The sequence below is a fragment of the Oncorhynchus mykiss genome, chromosome 3, assembly GCF_057628025.1.
Source record: "Oncorhynchus mykiss isolate SJ-2025 chromosome 3, ASM5762802v1, whole genome shotgun sequence".
Taxonomy (NCBI): domain Eukaryota; kingdom Metazoa; phylum Chordata; class Actinopteri; order Salmoniformes; family Salmonidae; genus Oncorhynchus; species Oncorhynchus mykiss.
The window spans coordinates 3,032,039-3,050,173 of record NC_143024.1 but is presented as its reverse complement, the minus strand read 5'-3'; the positions used below and the strand labels follow the sequence as shown (position 1 = coordinate 3,050,173).

General features: G+C 50.2%; 2 protein-coding genes across 3 annotated transcripts in view; one reads left to right on the top strand and one right to left on the bottom strand.

Annotated features, from left to right (window-relative positions):
- spag1b (sperm associated antigen 1b) overlaps positions 1-6,803 on the top strand; it is a 58,932-nt gene extending 52,129 nt beyond the window's left edge. Inside the window, exon 18 of the mRNA XM_090219374.1 lies at positions 2,942-6,803. Within this exon, the coding sequence (XP_090075500.1) occupies positions 2,942-3,067 (126 nt within the window). The 3' untranslated portion in view covers positions 3,068-6,803. The remainder of the gene's footprint in view (positions 1-2,941) is intronic.
- A 4,509-nt stretch (positions 6,804-11,312) lies between these two features.
- Positions 11,313-18,135, bottom strand: part of LOC110525147 (E3 ubiquitin-protein ligase RNF19A) — a 64,513-nt gene continuing 57,690 nt past the window's right edge. For both annotated transcript variants that reach the window (XM_090219382.1, XM_090219389.1), the window contains exons 9-10: positions 15,104-15,232; positions 11,313-14,980 (exon numbers count right to left, since the gene is read on the bottom strand). In XM_090219382.1, the coding sequence (XP_090075508.1) occupies positions 14,245-14,980; positions 15,104-15,232 (865 nt within the window). In that variant the 3' untranslated portion in view covers positions 11,313-14,244. The remainder of the gene's footprint in view (positions 14,981-15,103; positions 15,233-18,135) is intronic.

Below are 18,135 nucleotides of genomic sequence, written 5' to 3'. Positions count from 1 at the left end.
TCTCTACTGACCACTGTGTGTCTCTACTGTTGTCAGGTTGTAGTGCTGACCACTGTGTGTCTCTACTGACCACTGTGTGTCTCTACTGACCACTGTGTGTCTCTACTGTTGTCAGGTTGTAGTACTGACCACTGTGTGTCTCTACTGACCACTGTGTGTCTCTACTGTTGTCAGGTTGTAGTACTGACCACTGTGTGTCTCTACTGACCACTGTGTGTCTCTACTGTTGTCAGGTTGTAGTACTGACCACTGTGTGTCTCTACTGTTGTCAGGTTGTAGTGCTGACCACTGTGTGTCTCTACTGTTGTCAGGTTGTAGTACTGACCACTGTGTGTCTCTACTGTTGTCAGGTTGTAGTGCTGACCACTGTGTGTCTCTACTGTTGTCAGGTTGTAGTACTGACCACTGTGTGTCTCTACTGACCACTGTGTGTCTCTACTGTTGTCAGGTTGTAGTACTGACCACTGTGTGTCTCTACTGTTGTCAGGTTGTAGTACTGACCACTGTGTGTCTCTACTGACCACTGTGTGTCTCTACTGACCACTGTGTATCTCTACTGACCACTGTGTGTCTCTACTGACCACTGTGTGTCTCTACTGTTGTCAGGTTGTAGTACTGACCACTGTGTGTCTCTACTGACCACTGTGTGTCTCTACTGTTGTCAGGTTGTAGTACTGACCACTGTGTGTCTCTACTGACCACTGTGTGTCTCTACTGTTGTCAGGTTGTAGTACTGACCACTGTGTGTCTCTACTGTTGTCAGGTTGTAGTACTGACCACTGTGTGTCTCTACTGACCACTGTGTGTCTCTACTGTTGTCAGGTTGTAGTACTGACCACTGTGTGTCTCTACTGACCACTGTGTGTCTCTACTGTTGTCAGGTTGTAGTACTGACCACTGTGTGTCTCTACTGTTGTCAGGTTGTAGTGCTGACCACTGTGTGTCTCTACTGTTGTCAGGTTGTAGTACTGACCACTGTGTGTCTCTACTGTTGTCAGGTTGTAGTGCTGACCACTGTGTGTCTCTACTGTTGTCAGGTTGTAGTGCTGACCACTGTGTGTCTCTACTGTTGTCAGGGTGTAGTACTGACCACTGTGTGTCTCTACTGTTGTCAGGTTGTAGTGCTGACCACTGTGTGTCTCTACTGTTGTCAGGTTGTAGTACTGACCACTGTGTGTCTCTACTGTTGTCAGGTTGTAGTACTGACCACTGTGTGTCTCTACTGTTGTCAGGTTGTAGTGCTGACCACTGTGTGTCTCTACTGACCACTGTGTGTCTCTACTGTTGTCAGGGTGTAGTACTGACCACTGTGTCTCTACTGACCACTGTGTGTCTCTACTGTTGTCAGGTTGTAGTACTGACCACTGTGTGTCTCTACTGTTGTCAGGGTGTAGTACTGACCACTGTGTGTCTCTACTGTTGTCAGGTTGTAGTACTGACCACTGTGTGTCTCTACTGTTGTCAGGGTGTAGTACTGACCACTGTGTGTCTCTACTGTTGTCAGGTTGTAGTGCTGACCACTGTGTGTCTCTACTGTTGTCAGGTTGTAGTACTGACCACTGTGAGTCTCTACTGTTGTCAGGTTGTAGTGCTGACCACTGTGTGTCTCTACTGTTGTCAGGTTGTAGTGCTGACCACTGTGTGTCTCTACTGACCACTGTGTGTCTCTACTGTTGTCAGGGTGTAGTACTGACCACTGTGTGTCTCTACTGACCACTGTGTGTCTCTACTGTTGTCAGGTTGTAGTGCTGACCACTGTCTCTCTACTGTTGTCAGGTTGTAGTGCTGACCACTGTGTGTCTCTACTGACCACTGTGTCTCTCTACTGTTGTCAGGTTGTAGTACTGACCACTGTGTGTCTCTACTGTTGTCAGGTTGTAGTACTGACCACTGTGTGTCTCTACTGTTGTCAGGTTGTAGTACTGACCACTGTGTGTCTCTACTGTTGTCAGGTTGTAGTACTGACCACTGTGTGTCTCTACTGACCACTGTGTGTGTCTACTGTTGTCAGGTTGTAGTATTGACCACTGTGTGTCTCTACTGACCACTGTGTGTCTCTACTGTTGTCAGGTTGTAGTACTGACCACTGTGTGTCTCTACTGTTGTCAGGTTGTAGTACTGACCACTGTGTGTCTCTACTGTTGTCAGGTTGTAGTACTGACCACTGTGTGTCTCTACTGACCACTGTGTGTCTCTACTGTTGTCAGGTTGTAGTACTGACCACTGTGTGTCTCTACTGTTGTCAGGTTGTAGTACTGACCACTGTGTGTCTCTACTGTTGTCAGGTTGTAGTACTGACCACTGTGTGTCTCTACTGTTGTCAGGTTGTAGTGCTGACCACTGTGTGTCTCTACTGTTGTCAGGTTGTAGTGCTGACCACTGTGTGTCTCTACTGTTGTCAGGGTGTAGTACTGACCACTGTGTGTCTCTACTGTTGTCAGGTTGTAGTACTGACGCTGCTGTTTTGACCACTGTGATGTTGTATTGTTTATTGATACCGATCAGGGAAACAGCTGTTTAAAAGGCCACTGTGTATCAACAGGTAGTCGTGATGCTGTGTTAACCGTATATGCATATCCTAGCTTCTGGGCCTGAGTAGCAGGCAGTTTAATCATCTCTGTGTGTTAACCCCTCGTCTCTGTGTGTTAACCTTATATGCATATCCTAGCTTCTGGGCCTGAGTAGCAGGCAGTTTAATTTGGGCTCGCGTTTCATCCAAATGTCCTAATGCTGCCCCCTACCCTAGTGAAGTTAACAGATGCCCTGTTAACCTCTCGTCTCTGTGTGTTAACCTCTCGTCTCTGTGTGTTAACCCCTCGTCTCTGTGTGTTAACCTCTCGTCTCTGTGTGTTAACCTCTCGTCTCTGTGTGTTAACCTCTCGTCTCTGTGTGTTAACCTCTTGTCTCTGTGTGTTAACCTCTCGTCTCTGTGTGTTACCAGGTCGTCGTGATGCTGCTAAAGAGTGAACATGATCAGATGACTCGACTGTTTGACCGTCTGTCTGCTGTGGACAGTGATGCCTTCAGTAAGAACGATGTGCAGAACCTGGCCAACAAGTACATCTGACCTCTAACCTCTGACCCTGTCTGGCCTGCTGGAGCGCATCCCAAATAGGTCCCTATTACCGAGTGCACTATGGAGGGAATAAGGCACCATTTGGAAACATCACAGCCGACTTTAAATACGAGTCCAGACTGCAAATCACCTTGCGTCATAAATAACCTCTCAATATTATTTTGTAGGTCAAGTCACAATTTACCCATGATACACCACGGTTTTGATGTTCTCAAACGCGACCCTTCACTCTGTCCTGCGTGAAGCTCCCAACATGACGTACTGGATCTATGCAACGTTGCACAACACGACTCAGAAGATGCTGAACGAGCTCAGAGCATTACGGACCCAAACCGACCTGTCTCTTTCTCTCTGTGTAATATATCACATCTCTACCGACCTCTACTAGGTATTTCTCTCTCTGTGTAATATATCACATCTCTACCGACCTCTACTAGGTATTTCTCTCTCTGTGTAATATATCACATCTCTACCGACCGCTACTAGGTATTTCTGTCTGTGTAATACATCACATCTCTACCGACCTCTACTAGGTATTTCTCTCTGTGTAATACATCACATCTCTACCGACCTCTACTAGGTATTTATCTCTGTGTAATACATCACATCTCTACCGACACCTCTACTAGGTATTTCTCTCTGTGTAATATATCACATCTCTACCGACCTCTACTAGGTATTTATCTCTGTGTAATACATCACATCTCTACCGACACCTCTACTAGGTATTTCTCTCTGTGTAATATATCACATCTCTACCGACCTCTACTAGGTATTTATCTCTGTGTAATACATCACATCTCTACCGACCTCTACTAGGTATTTCTCTCTCCAAAGACCTTTTTCACCCTGATCTGTTTTAGTTGACCGACAGTAAATGTTGTGAATTATTTAGCTTTTAAAAAACATCAATGCATAAGGTCCAATGTTCCACGATATCTGTCAGCATTTCCCTGCTGGGTCCGTGTTCTGCGGGCCAGGTCCATTTCCCTGCTGGGTCCGTGTTCTGCGGGCCAGGTCCATCCTCCTGCTGGGTCCGTGTTCTGCGGGCCAGGTCCATTCTCCTGCTGGGTCCGTGTTCTGCGGGCCAGGTCCATTCTCCTGCTGGGTCCGTGTTCTGCGGGCCAGGTCCATTCTCCTGCTGGGTCCGTGTTCTGCGGGCCAGGTCCATTCTCCTGCTGGGTCCGTGTTCTGCGGGCCAGGTCCATTCTCCTGCTGGGTCCGTGTTCTGCGGGCCAGGTCCATTCTCCTGCTGGGTCCGTGTTCTGCGGGCCAGGTCCATCCTCCTGCTGGGTCCGTGTTCTGCGGGCCAGGTCCATTCTCCAGCCTGCAGAACCTTGTCAAATCAGATAACAACCATAACAATGTAGGACTACTTTCCCAGGCTGCTTTGACTGGCCAATAGGACGGTTGATTTGTTTCCCGGGTGTGATTTTTTTTTTTAAAGCTTGGAAGACATAACGACTTGAATTGACCGGGCTAGCGTTAGCCCCAGAGGCTATTCAGAAGACAACATGTTGTTGTACAGCTTTATCGTGCTGATATTGAACTAGATTAATGCATGATGCATAAATCACAATATTAACCAAGCGAATAAACGATCCAAACAGCACTATTTCCTCTGGGGTTCAAGGAGTATTTGACCATCCGTTCTCTGTCTAGAAATACAATGCTAGTTTTGGGGCAGTCGTCTCAGTTCTGTGTATAACCCCCATTTGTCTGAAAACAATGATGAAGCAACGTACAATGTGCTCAATACTAAACGGGGAATTATACAGGACTGGAGGTCAAGGTAAATGCAAAGTAAGTGTGTAAAAACATGTATCTTTTGAAGAAATTACCAGAAGTTATGAAAATGCCCCAGCATCAGTCAGTCAGCCAGCCAGCCAGCCAGCCAGCCAGCCAGCCAGTCAGCCAGTCAGCCAGCCAGTCAGCCAGCCAGTCAGCCAGCCAGTCAGCCAGCCAGTCAGTCAGCCAGTCAGCCAGCAGAGCACCCTTCCATCTGCAGTAGTCAGCAGTCTAATGCAAAATGCCCCAGTCAGTCAGCCAGTCAGTCAGTCAGTCAGTCAGTCAGCCAGTCAGCCAGCAGAGCACCCTTCCATCTGCAGTAGTCAGCAGTCTAATGCAAAATGCCCCAGTCAGTCAGCCAGTCAGTCAGTCAGTCAGTCAGTCAGCCAGCAGAGCACCCTTCCATCTGCAGTAGTCAGCAGTCTAATGCAAAATGCCCCAGTCAGTCAGCCAGCCAGCCAGCCAGTCAGCCAGTCAGCCAGCTAGCCAGCCAGCCAGCCAGTCAGCCAGCAGAGCACCCTTCCATCTGCAGTAGTCAGCAGTCTAATGCAAAATGCCCGTCAGTCAGCCAGTCAGCCAGCAGAACACCCTTCCATCTGCAGTAGTCAGCAGCCTAATGCAAAATGCCCCAGCCAGCCAGCTAGCCAGTCAGCCAGTCAGCCAGCAGAACACCCTTCCATCTGCAGTAGTCAGCAGCCTAATGCAAAATGCCCCAGCCAGCCAGCCAGCCAGCTAGCCAGTCAGCCAGTCAGCCAGCAGAGCACCCTTCCATCCAGCAGTCTAATGCTCACAGTGGAGAGACGAGAAGCAGCATCTTTGTGAGATGTGCCTTTGGAGTTCAGCTCATGGATCTACACTGTTCTGTTGTGAACCCATTTCAGATGTTCTGTCGTGAACCCATTTCAGATGTTCTGTCGTGAACCCATTTCAGATGTTCTGTCGTGAACCCATTTCAGATGTTCTGTTCGTTGCAGAAGACAATAGTACATTTAAAAACATTTAAAATGACTTGTCAAAATGTCAGTGTGTTCTTCTTCTTTCTGTGTCCTGAATGTACCAGTCGCTTGGTTTAACCATTCTATAGCAATACAGCTGCACGGTCAGCGGGCTAGCGGCTCAGTGAGGGAGTCGCTTGGTTGAACCATTCTATAGCAATATAGCTGCACGGTCAGCGGGCTAGCGGCTCAGTGAGGGAGTCGCTTGGTTGAACCATTCTATAGCAATATAGCTGCACGGTCAACGGGCTAGTGGCTCAGGGAGGGAGTCGCTTGGTTTAACCATTCTATAGCAATATAGCTGCATGGTCAGCGGGCTAGTGGCTCAGGGAGGGAGTCGCTTGGTTTAACCATTCTATAGCAATATAGCTGCACGGTCAGCGGGCTAGTGGCTCAGGGAGGGAGTCGCTTGGTTTAACCATTCTATAGCAATATAGCTGCATGGTCAGCGGGCTAGTGGCTCAGGGAGGGAGTCGCTTGGTTTAAGGGAGTCGCTTGGTTTAATCATTCTATAGCAATATAGCTGCACGGTCAGCGGGCTAGCGGCTCAGGGAGGGAGTCGCTTGGTTTAAGAGAGTCGCTTGGTTTAAGAGAGTCGCTTGGTTTAAGAGAGTCGCTTGGTTTAAGAGAGTCACTTGGTTTAACCATTCTATAGCAATATAGCTGAACGGTCAGCGGGCTAGCGGCTCAGTGAGGGAGTCGCTTGGTTTAAGGGAGTCGCTTGGTTTAAGGGAGTCGCTTGGTTTAAGGGAGTCGCTTGGTTTAACCATTCTATAGCAAAATAAAAAATATGTAAAAATGTGTTTTAAGTCAAAAATGTAAATGGTTCTTTAACAATAAAACTGGGATAAATAGTTTATACATGCTTATTTCTCTGATACTGTACAAATCACAATGATTGTGAATATATTAATGTTATGAAAAACTGAATAAAAGTGAAGACCAATTGTCCTCTTGATTCTTATTGTCACTAAAAACTGATATCTGCCTCAGAATGCTTGCTGTTCGTTGACTACAGCTCAGCGTTCAACACCATCGTGCCCACGAAGCTCATCACAAAGCTAAGGATCCTGGGACTAAACACCTCCCTCTGCAACTGGATCCTGGTGGTGAGGGTAGGTAACAACACGTCTGCCACGCTGATCCTTAACACTGGAGCCCCTCAGGGGTGTGTGCTAGTCCCCTCCTGTACTCCCTCAGGGGTGTGTGCTAGTCCCCTCCTGTACTCCCTCAGGGGTGTGTGCTAGTCCCCTCCTGTACTCCCTCAGGGGTGTGTGCTAGTCCCCTCCTGTACTCCCTCAGGGGTGTGTGCTAGTCCCCTCCTGTACTCCCTCAGGGGTGTGTGCTAGTCCCCTCCTGTACTCCCTCAGGGGTGTGTGCTAGTCCCCTCCTGTACTCCCTCAGGGGTGTGTGCTAGTCCCCTCCTGTACTCCCTCAGGGGTGTGTGCTAGTCCCCTCCTGTACTCCCTCAGGGGTGTGTGCTAGTCCCCTCCTGTACTCCCTCAGGGGTGTGTGCTAGTCCCCTCCTGTACTCCCTCAGGGGTGTGTGCTAGTCCCCTCCTGTACTCCCTCAGGGGTGTGTGCTAGTCCCCTCCTGTACTCCCCAGGGGTGTGTGCTAGTCCCCTCCTGTACTCCCCAGGGGTGTGTGCTAGTCCCCTCCTGTACTCCCTGTTTACCCACGACTGCAACACCGTCATTAAGTTTGCAGACGACACAACAGTGGTAGACCTGATCACCGACAACGATGAGACAGCCTATAGGGAGGAGGTCAGAGACCTGGTGGTAGACCTGATCACCGACAACGATGAGACAGCCTATAGGGAGGAGGTCAGAGACCTGGTGGTAGGCCTGATCCCCGACAACGATGAGACAGCCTATAGGGAGGAGGTCAGAGACCTGGTGGTAGGCCTGATCCCCGACAACGATGAGACAGCCTATAGGGAGGAGGTCAGAGACCTGGTGGTAGGCCTGATCCCCGACAACGATGAGACAGCCTATAGGAGGAGGTCAGAGACCTGGTGGTAGGCCTGATCCCCGACAACGATGAGACAGCCTATAGGGAGGAGGTCAGAGACCTGGTGGTAGGCCTGATCCCCGACAACGATGAGACAGCCTATAGGGAGGAGGTCAGAGACCTGGTGGTAGGCCTGATCCCCGACAACGATGAGACAGGCCTGATCCCCGACAACGATGAGACAGGCCTGATCCCCAACAACGATGAGACAGCCTATAGGGAGGAGGTCAGAGACCTGGTGGTAGGGCCTGATCCCCAACAACGATGAGACAGCCAATAGGGAGGAGGTCAGAGACCTGGTGGTAGGCCTGATCACCAACAACGACGCGACAGCCAATAGGGAGGAGGTCAGAGACCTGGTGGTAGGTCTTATCCTCGACAACGATGAGACAGCCTATAGGGAGGAGGTCAGAGACCTGGTGGTAGGCCTGATCCCCGACAACGACGAGACAGCCAATAGGGAGGAGGTCAGAGACCTGGTTGTATGCCTGATCCCCGACAACGATGAGACAGCCTATAGGGAGGAGGTCAGAGACCTGGTGGTAGACCTGATCCCCGACAACGATGAGACAGCCTATAGGGAGGAGGTCAGAGACCTGGTGGTAGGCCTGATCCCCGACAACGATGAGACAGCCTATAGGGACGAGTTCAGAGACCTGGTGGTAGGCCTGATCCCCGACAATGATGAGACAGCCTATAGGGAGGAGGTCAGAGACCTGGCAGTGTGGTGCCAGGGCAACAACCTCTCCCTCAATGTGATCAAAACAAAGGAGCTGATCGTGGACTACAGGAAAAAGAGGGCCGAACAGGCCCCCATTCACGTCGACGGGGCTGTAGTGGAGCGGGTCAAGAGTTTCAGGTTCCTTGGTGTCCACATCACCAACGGACTATCTTGGTCCAAACACACCAAGACAGTTGTGAAGAGGGCACGACAAAACCTATTTCCCCTCAGGAGACTGAAAAGATTTGGCATGGGTCCTCAGGTCCTCAAAAGGGTTCTACAGCTGCACCATCGAGAGCATCCTGACCGGTTGCATCACCGCTTAGTATGGCAACTGCTCTGCATCTGACCGTAAGGCGCTACAGAGGGTAGTGCGTACGGTCCAGTACATCACTGGGGCCAAGCTTCCTGCCATCCAGGACCTATATAATAGGCGGTGTCAGAGAAAAACCCATAAAATTGTCAAGAGACTCCAATCACCCTAGTCATAGACCATTCTCTCTGCTACCACATGGTAAGCGGAGCGCCAAGTCTAGCACCGTCATAGGATGCCACCTTTCCAACAAGACAGTTTGTAAAATGTCTGCCCTGCTAGAGCTTCCCCGGTCAACTGTAAGTGCTGTTATTGTGAAGTGGAAACATCTAGAAGCAACAACATAGGCCACACAAGCTCACAGAACTGGACCGCTGAGTGCTGAGGCGCTTCTGTCCTCGGTTGCAACACTCACTCCCGAGTTCCAAACTGCCTCTGGAAGCAACGTCAGCACAAGAACTGTTGGTCGGGAGTTTCATGAAATGGGTTTCCATGGCCGAGCAGCCGCACACAAGCCTAAGATCACCATGCGCAATGCCAAGCATCAGCTGGAGTGGTGTAAAGCTCACCTCTTCTGGACTCTGGATCAGTGGAAACACGTTCTCTGGAGTGATGAATCACGCTTCACCATCTGGCAGTCCGACGGACGAATCTGGGTTTGGCAGATACCAGTAGAACGCTACCTGCCCCAATGCATAGTGCCAACTTTAAAGTTTGGTGGAGGTGGAATAATGGTCTGGGGCTGTTTTTCATGGTTCAGGCCCCTTAGTTCCAGTGAAGGGAAATCTTAACGCTACAGCATAAAATGACATTCTAGACGATTCTGTGCTTCCAACTTTGTGGCAACAGTTTGAGGAAGCCCCTTTCCTGTTTCAGCATGACAATTCCCCCATGAACAAAGCCAGGTCCATACACAAATGGTTTGTCGTGATCGGTGTGGAAGAACTTGACTGGCCTGCACAAATCCATCAAACACCTTTGGGATGAATTGGAAAGTCGACTGCAAGCCAGGCCTAACCGCCCAACATCAGTGTCCCCGCAGCAATGTTCCAACATCTAGTGGAAAGCCTTCCCAGAAGAGTGGAGGCTGTTATAGCAGCAATGTTCCAACATCTAGTAGAAAGCCTTCCCAGAAGAGTGGAGGCTGTTATAGCAGCAATGTTCCAACATCTAGTGGAAAGCCTTCCCAGAGGAGTGGAGGCTGTTATAGCAGCAATGTTCCAACATCTAGTGGAAAGCCTTCCCAGAAGAGTGAAGGCTGTTATAGCAGCAATGTTCCAACATCTAGTGGAAAGCCTTCCCAGAAGAGTGGAGGCTGTTATAGCAGCAATGTTCCTACATCTAGTGGAAAGCCTTCCCAGAAGAGTGGAGGCTGTTATAGCAGCAATGTTCCAACATCTAATGGAAAGCCTTCCCAGAAGAGTGGAGGCTGTTATAGCAGCAATGTTCCAACATCTAGTGGAAAGCCTTCCCAGAAGAGTGGAGGCTGTTATAGCAGCAAAGGGGCGAACCAACTCCATATTAATGCCAATGATTTTGTAATGAGATGTTCCATCCTTTTTGGACATGTCATTTGTGTTTTGGAAGGGCTGCGGTCTCAATCCACCGCATCCTCGTTTGTCAGCCTTCCCTCCGTACCTGTGGTGAAAAATGGAAGAGCTACAAGGCTGTTTGTCCGACCAGGAGACATCACGGGAAATGTCTAGAACGTCTGAAAGGTCTCCCCTACAGACTAATGTGGCCCTCCTATAGAAAGGGGAGACTCTCACGAACACGATGGGTGTTCTCATCTGAAGGTAACCTGGTAACCGTTAAAAATTAAAAACCTAAAAGGTAACCTTTAAAAATTATCATAGTAGTTTTATGCACCCCAAAAGGGGTTCAAATGTAGAAAAAACATATAGTTCCAGATCTTTCTTATATCTCATAGACAGAGGACACCTCAAAACCTTATTCCTTAAGATAGCCCAGAGAAATATTGACTATAGCAGTAAAGGCCAAATGTAGTATTTTATTAAATAATTTAATTATATTTGTGTTTTGATACCTACAGGGGAAATATAATTCTAAATGAAATAACTCAATGATCCATGGTATGACCCTCTTAAAACAATTCCATATGACCATCTTATTAAAACAATTCCATATGACCATCGTATTAAAACAATTCCATATGACCATCGTATTAAAGCAATTCCACATGTCCGCTTAGTAGAACCTGCTGAAGACTCACATGCTGGTCTGTGATTCATTAAACTAGATCGGCAGTTTCATGTCTCTATACTATATTTCAGTTTCCTTCTTGAAGCCTCTAAAACACAGTGCAATGTCAGTCATTCAGTCGATCAGTCTCCACATTGAGACGCCACCATTAACAACAACCTTAGGGAGGAGACCGACCAGGAAAAGTTTAAGAGATATTTATTTTTTTAGATATGCATTTTACACACATTGTAAAAGGAAATTAGCAAACTAATATACAGATACCTTTAAATGCCATTCTAGCCTGGTCCCAGATCTGTGTGTGTCCTCTGTCCATCTCCTTTGGTCATTACCACATCAAACACAGATCTGGGGACAGGATAATGTCATTCTGCACAAATTAGAAAATCTAACTGGCACTAGTGTTTAAAGTATAGGAAAGGAAATGGGAAGGGCAGAGAATTAAACCAACAGGAAATGGACAGGGCAGAGAATTAAACCAACAGGAAATGGACAGTGCAGAGAATTAAACCAACAGGAAATGGACAGTGCAGAGAATTAAACCAACAGGAAATGGACAGTGCAGAGAATTAAACCAACAGGAAATGGACAGGGCAGAGAATTAAACCAACAGGAAATGGACAGGACAGAGAATTAAACCAACAGGAAATGGACAGTGCAGAGAATTAAACCAACAGGAAATGGACAGTGCAGAGAATGAATCAGGGAATAAACACAGACAACGTGTGTGAGGGGAGGAGAGGCAGCAGCATTTAAATCAGTCCAGAGATGTCATCATTCAGCCACATGTCTTCACAGACCGGCAGGAGACACGGAACAGACGCCATGCGGCCCTGATGGCACACTACTCTCTAGATAGTACACTACCTGTGCACTGTGTCGGGGAATAGACTGTCATTTGAGACACAGACAGGAATAGGGGTCAACTGATGATATCCCCGTACATACACTCTGAGCATTGCAGTACATTTATGGAACCAGTCTGGTTAACAGCAGGAGACTCTGGCCTCCTGTTATTTGCGTAGCATTTGTAAAGCGTATTAGACAACAACAACAAACAAGCAGCCTGTATATATTCCTGTGTTTATTTTGACATGTTTAACCACATGGTGTAGACATGCTGCACCAGGTGGAGTAGTCTGGGGGATGACAAAACAGACGTCGTCAAGGGTTACCAGGAACAAGAGTTCTCAAGAGCCTGAGTGCTGTCTTTGGTAGGCAATTGAACAAGACGTGTAAAGTCTACCACAGTATTATGAAGCCCTACTCGTCTAGTATCTCTCCTGGCATGGTCAAGAGAGACCATCTGACATCTGTTGTTTTAGCTTTTTAAAGTCTAGAAGGAGGTGGAGAGATGCAGACGATTAGAAAGAGGAAAAACAGCTTTTCCTTTTCAAAAAGGCACAATGAGTAATAACCAACGTATATAAACCCTGGATTGTTGATGTTATGTGTTGGCCATTGAGATGCTTTGAAGCCACCGGTCGGCCATATTGGCTCTCCCCAGTAGGGGATGGATTACTGATGTTATGTATTGGCCATTGAGATGCTTTGAAGCCATCGGTCGGCCATATTGGCTCTCCCCAGTAGGGGATGGATTACTGATGTTATGTATTGGCCATTGAGATGCTTTGAAGCCACCGGTCGGCCATATTGGCTCTCCCCAGTAGGGGATGGATTACTGATGTTATGTATTGGCCATTGAGATGCTTTGAAGCCACCGGTCGGCCATATTGGCTCTCCCCAGTAGGGGATGGATTACTGATGTTATGTATTGGCCATTGAGATGCTTTGAAGCCACCGGTCGGCCATATTGGCTCTCCCCAGTAGGGGATGGATTACTGATGTTATGTATTGGCCATTGAGATGCTTTGAAGCCACCGGTCGGCCATATTGGCTCTCCCCAGTAGGGGATGGATTACTGATGTTGTTATGTGTTGGCCATTGAGATGCTTTGAAGCCACCGGTCGGCCATATTGGCTCTCTCCATTAGGAGCAGGCCTCCATAGGAATGAATGGAATTCTACAGTGTTTCAATCAAATGTTTTTTTTGTTTTAGTGGGGACAGTAACATGAATCTAAAAAGGAAAATGTTATATATTATTTTATTTGTACGTTTAAGCTCACATTATATAATGTAAAAATATTAAGGTGTCTGTAATGGAATACATGTTGTTAAAACCAATTAATAAATACATTTCTTTAGCTTCCAAAACATTTTTTTTACAATGGAGGGGGGGGAGAGCCAAGATGGAGGCACGGTGGCTTCAACACAGCGCCCCCTGTCAGTCATCTAGTGTATATATAAACCATTGGTTATAACAGATATGAAAGTTATCTTATTATGTGAGGTGAAAGCATCTTCAGCCTGAAAAAAAAAAAAAAAGCACAATTTTATTTTACTGACGGTTGAAAAATATTTGTTAAACAATTTCAAGGAAGTGACTCTCTCATTGGTGGGTTGTGGCTATTATAATTAACCCTCAGCGTGATTCATCCATCTTCGGGATGTTTAAACCATGGCCTTCCAGAGACCCAGCTCTACTTCTACCTAGCAACAGTACTCTGCTCCAGTACTCTGTCCCTCTCAGCTAGCCGTAGATAGAATGGTTTGTCCCTCTCAGCTAGCCGTAGATAAACTACTACCAGGCTTTTAAATTCCTTCCAGCGGACTAGTATCGAATTATAATAAGTACAAATCATCACTTAACAGAAGTGGCTTAATTATAAACTCATTTTAAAACTGAAGAGAACACGAAGGATAGTATTGCCTGGTTCATATTAAAGTTCAACTTGGCGTTTTGAGAGCTTGAAGGTTCCTGAACGTTGCGTCCTGATCCCCAGCTTGACTGACAGTCCGCCCGGGGGTCAGTGACGGGTCTCTTTCACTCCTGCTTGTGAGGAGGGACAGCAGCCAGTCGGGAAACACTGCAATAGGGGTCACATGACAGGAAACAACAGCCTTCACCTTGCTGTTATTAAAACAAGTCCTACTGACTGAGCTGAGGTTTTTCCACACTTCTGGACGACAGAAATGTCCATTCAAAGCTTTTGTCTTCTGGGGAAGAAAGAAAAAAAAATATTCTGTGAAACCAAAATCTGGTGTTTTTAGGTCAGATGTCAGTCTGAATACAGGAGGTCTGGAACAGGCTGGAGGGACGGGCCTGCAGGTTGTTGTTGTTGTTCTCCTGCAGCAGCTGTCCAACGGGAAGGGCTCCTCCTGTAATACAGTCACAATCTGCCTTCGTAGGACACACCTGGTTGATGTTTTCCTCTGCTATCAGACACCTCGGGGAGACGGACACCTCGGGACAGGGCGAGGAGACCGGGGAGTGAGGCTGGGAGAGGACACCTCGGGGTGAGGGTAACGCCTCCAGCCGGTCTCCCTCTACTTCAGGCAGAGGGCTGACTGTGGCGAAGCGGCTGTGGTAGTCAGACGAGGATCCGTGGCCGCAGGACGTCTTCGTGATCTCCAGGTCAGAGCCGCCGCTGAACTCTGACAAGTGGGAGGAGTGAGAGTCGGCTACGGAGGGCAGAGAGCCGCTGAGGTAGGGAGAGTCAAACTCTGAGGAGTTGGTGCTCTGCTGCTCAAGGAGACGAGCGTCCATATCCTCCCTCGTCTCCTGGATCTTACAGCCTCCTCCCTTCTTCAGCTTGCTTTTACTCTTCTTCCCCGAGGAAGAGGAGGAGGACTTGGCGGTGCCATCCTGGCCCTCTGAGGGGCATCCAGGGTGGCAGGACCAGCCACAGCGCCCAGCGTCTCTCCCATCATCCATAGCGTGGTCGTGTAGTTGACCAGCGGACTTACCCGGCTCTATGTCCACCTGCACCTCCATACTGGTCCCATCTCTACACAAAACACCGCCAGACAGAAAGGAAGAGGCAAGTTGAACACAGGTCTACAGGAGAGAGACAAGTCCTCTGTGGAGATGTCATTGAAATGTTAATGTTTCTAAGAGACACGGCCCTGACCTGTAGTTGAGAAGGGATCCAGCCATTGCTTTGGTGCTAGCGTTGTCACTGATGGTCCCCAAGCTGAAGGTGGCCGACTCTCCACTCAGACTACACCTCTCCTTCTGAACATCAGCCTGGACCTCCAACCTGAAGCAGGGGACACGGGGGGACAGGAGAGGAGAGAGGACAGGGGGGAGGGGAGAGGACCGGGGGAGGAGAGAGGACAGGACCGGGGGAGGAGATCAGACCTTAGTTTATTTTTCCAGTCACAATACAAGGTGCATACAGCCAGATGGACCTACAGCCACCTGACAGTAAGGTTGGTATCCTGTCCAGTCTCTCATTAGCCGACCCCAACACTGACCCGTTGAGGTAGCCGACCAACACTGTCCCGTTGAGGTAGCCGACCCCAACACTGACCCGTTGAGGTAGCCGACCAACACTGTCCCGTTGAGGTAGCCGACTCCAACACTGACCCGTTGAGGTAGCCGACCAACACTGTCCAGTTGAGGTAGCCGACCCCAACACTGACCCGTTGAGGTAGCCGACCAACACTGTCCAGTTGAGGTAGCCGACTCCAACACTGACCCGTTGAGGTAGCCGACCCCAACACTGACCCGTTGAGGTAGCCGACCAACGCTGTCCCGTTGAGGAAGCCGACTCCAACACTGACCCGTTGAGGTAGCCGACCCCAACACTGACCCGTTGAGGTAGCCGACCAACGCTGTCCCGTTGAGGTAGCCGACTCCAACACTGACCCGTTGAGGTAGCCGACCAACACTGTCCCGTTGAGGTAGCCGACCCCAACGCTGTCCCGTTGAGGAAGCCGACCCCAACACTGACCCGTTGAGGTAGCCGACCAACACTGTCCCGTTGAGGTAGCCGACCCCAACGCTGTCCCGTTGAGGTAGCCGACCCCAACACTGTCCCGTTGAGGTAGCCGACCCCAACACTGTCCCGTTGAGGTAGCCGACCCCAACACTGTCCCGTTGAGGTAGCCGACCCCAACACTGTCCCGTTGAGGTAGCCGACCAACACTGTCCCGTTGAGGTAGCCGACCAACACTGACCCGTTGAGGTAGCCGACCCCAACACTGACCCGTTGAGGTAGCCGACCCCAACACTGACCCGTTGAGGTAGCCGACTCCAACACTGACCCGTTGAGGTAGCCGACCCCAACGCTGACCCGTTGAGGTAGCCGACCCCAACGCTGACCCGTTGAGGAAGCCGACCCCAACACTGACCCGTTGAGGTAGCCGACCCCAACACTGACCCGTTGAGGTAGCCGACCCCAACACTGACCCGTTGAGGTAGCCGACCCCAACGCTGACCCGTTGAGGTAGCCGACCCCAACGCTGTCCCGTTGAGGAAGCCGACCCCAACACTGTCCCGTTGAGGTAGCCGACCCCAACACTGTCCCGTTGAGGAAGCCGACCCCAACACTGTCCCGTTGAGGTAGCCGACCCCAACGCTGTCCCGTTGAGGTAGCCGACCCCAACGCTGTCCCGTTGAGGTAGCCGACCCCAACACTGTCCCGTTGAGGTAGCCGACCCCAACACTGTCCCGTTGAGGTAGCCGACCCCAACACTGACCCGTTGAGGTAGCCGACCCCAACACTGACCCGTTGAGGTAGCCGACCAACACTGACCCGTTGAGGTAGCCGACCAACACTGACCCGTTGAGGTAGCCGACCAACACTGACCCGTTGAGGTAGCCGACCCCAACACTGTCCCGTTGAGGTAGCCGACCCCAACACTGACCCGTTGAGGTAGCCGACCCCAACACTGACCCGTTGAGGTAGCCGACCCCCAACGCTGACCCGTTGAGGTAGCCGACCCCAACGCTGTCCCGTTGAGGTAGCCGACCCCAACGCTGACCCGTTGAGGTAGCCGACCCCAACGCTGTCCCGTTGAGGTAGCCGACCCCAACGCTGTCCCGTTGAGGTAGCCGACCCCAACGCTGTCCCGTTGAGGTAGCCGACCCCAACACTGTCCCGTTGAGGTAGCCGACCCCAACGCTGTCCCGTTGAGGTAGCCGACCCCAACGCTGTCCCGTTGAGGTAGCCGACCCCAACGCTGTCCCGTTGAGGTAGCCGACCCCAACGCTGTCCCGTTGAGGTAGCCGACCCCAACGCTGTCCCGTTGAGGTAGCCGACCCCAACGCTGTCCCGTTGAGGTAGCCGACCCCAACGCTGTCCCGTTGAGGTAGCCGACCCCAACACTGTCCCGTTGAGGTAGCCGACCCCAACACTGTCCCGTTGAGGTAGCCGACACCAACACTGTCCCGTTGAGGTAGCCGACCCCAACGCTGCCCCGTTGAGGTAGCCGACCCCAACGCTGTCCCGTTGAGGTAGCCGACCCCAACACTGTCCCGTTGAGGTAGCCGACACCAACACTGACCCGTTGAGGTAGCCGACCCCAACACTGTCCCGTTGAGGTAGCCGACCCCAACACTGACCCGTTGAGGTAGCCGACCCCAACACTGACCCGTTGAGGTAGCCGACCAACACTGTCCCGTTGAGGTAGCCGACCAACACTGACCCGTTGAGGTAGCCGACCCCAACACTGACCCGTTGAGGTAGCCGACACCAACACTGACCCGTTGAGGTAGCCGACCCCAACACTGACCCGTTGAGGAAGCCGACACCAACACTGTCCCGTTGAGGTAGCCGACCCCCAACACTGACCCGTTGAGGTAGCCGACACCAACACTGACCCGTTGAGGTAGCCGACCCCAACACTGACCCGTTGAGGTAGCCGACCCCAACACTGACCCGTTGAGGAAGCCGACACCAACACTGTCCAGTTGAGGTAGCCGACCCCAACACTGTCCCGTTGAGGTAGCCGACCCCAACACTGACCCGTTGAGGAAGCCGACACCAACACTGACCCGTTGAGGTAGCCGACCCCAACACTGACCCAACACTGGTAGTTGATCGGGTCTTGGAATTCCCTCCAAGCCAACCTAAAGCACCAGGACCAGGGGTCACTAGGAGTTCAAACCACCTACAGATGAACAGGTTGTTGAGATGTAGTGGTTTCTGGTTGTCAC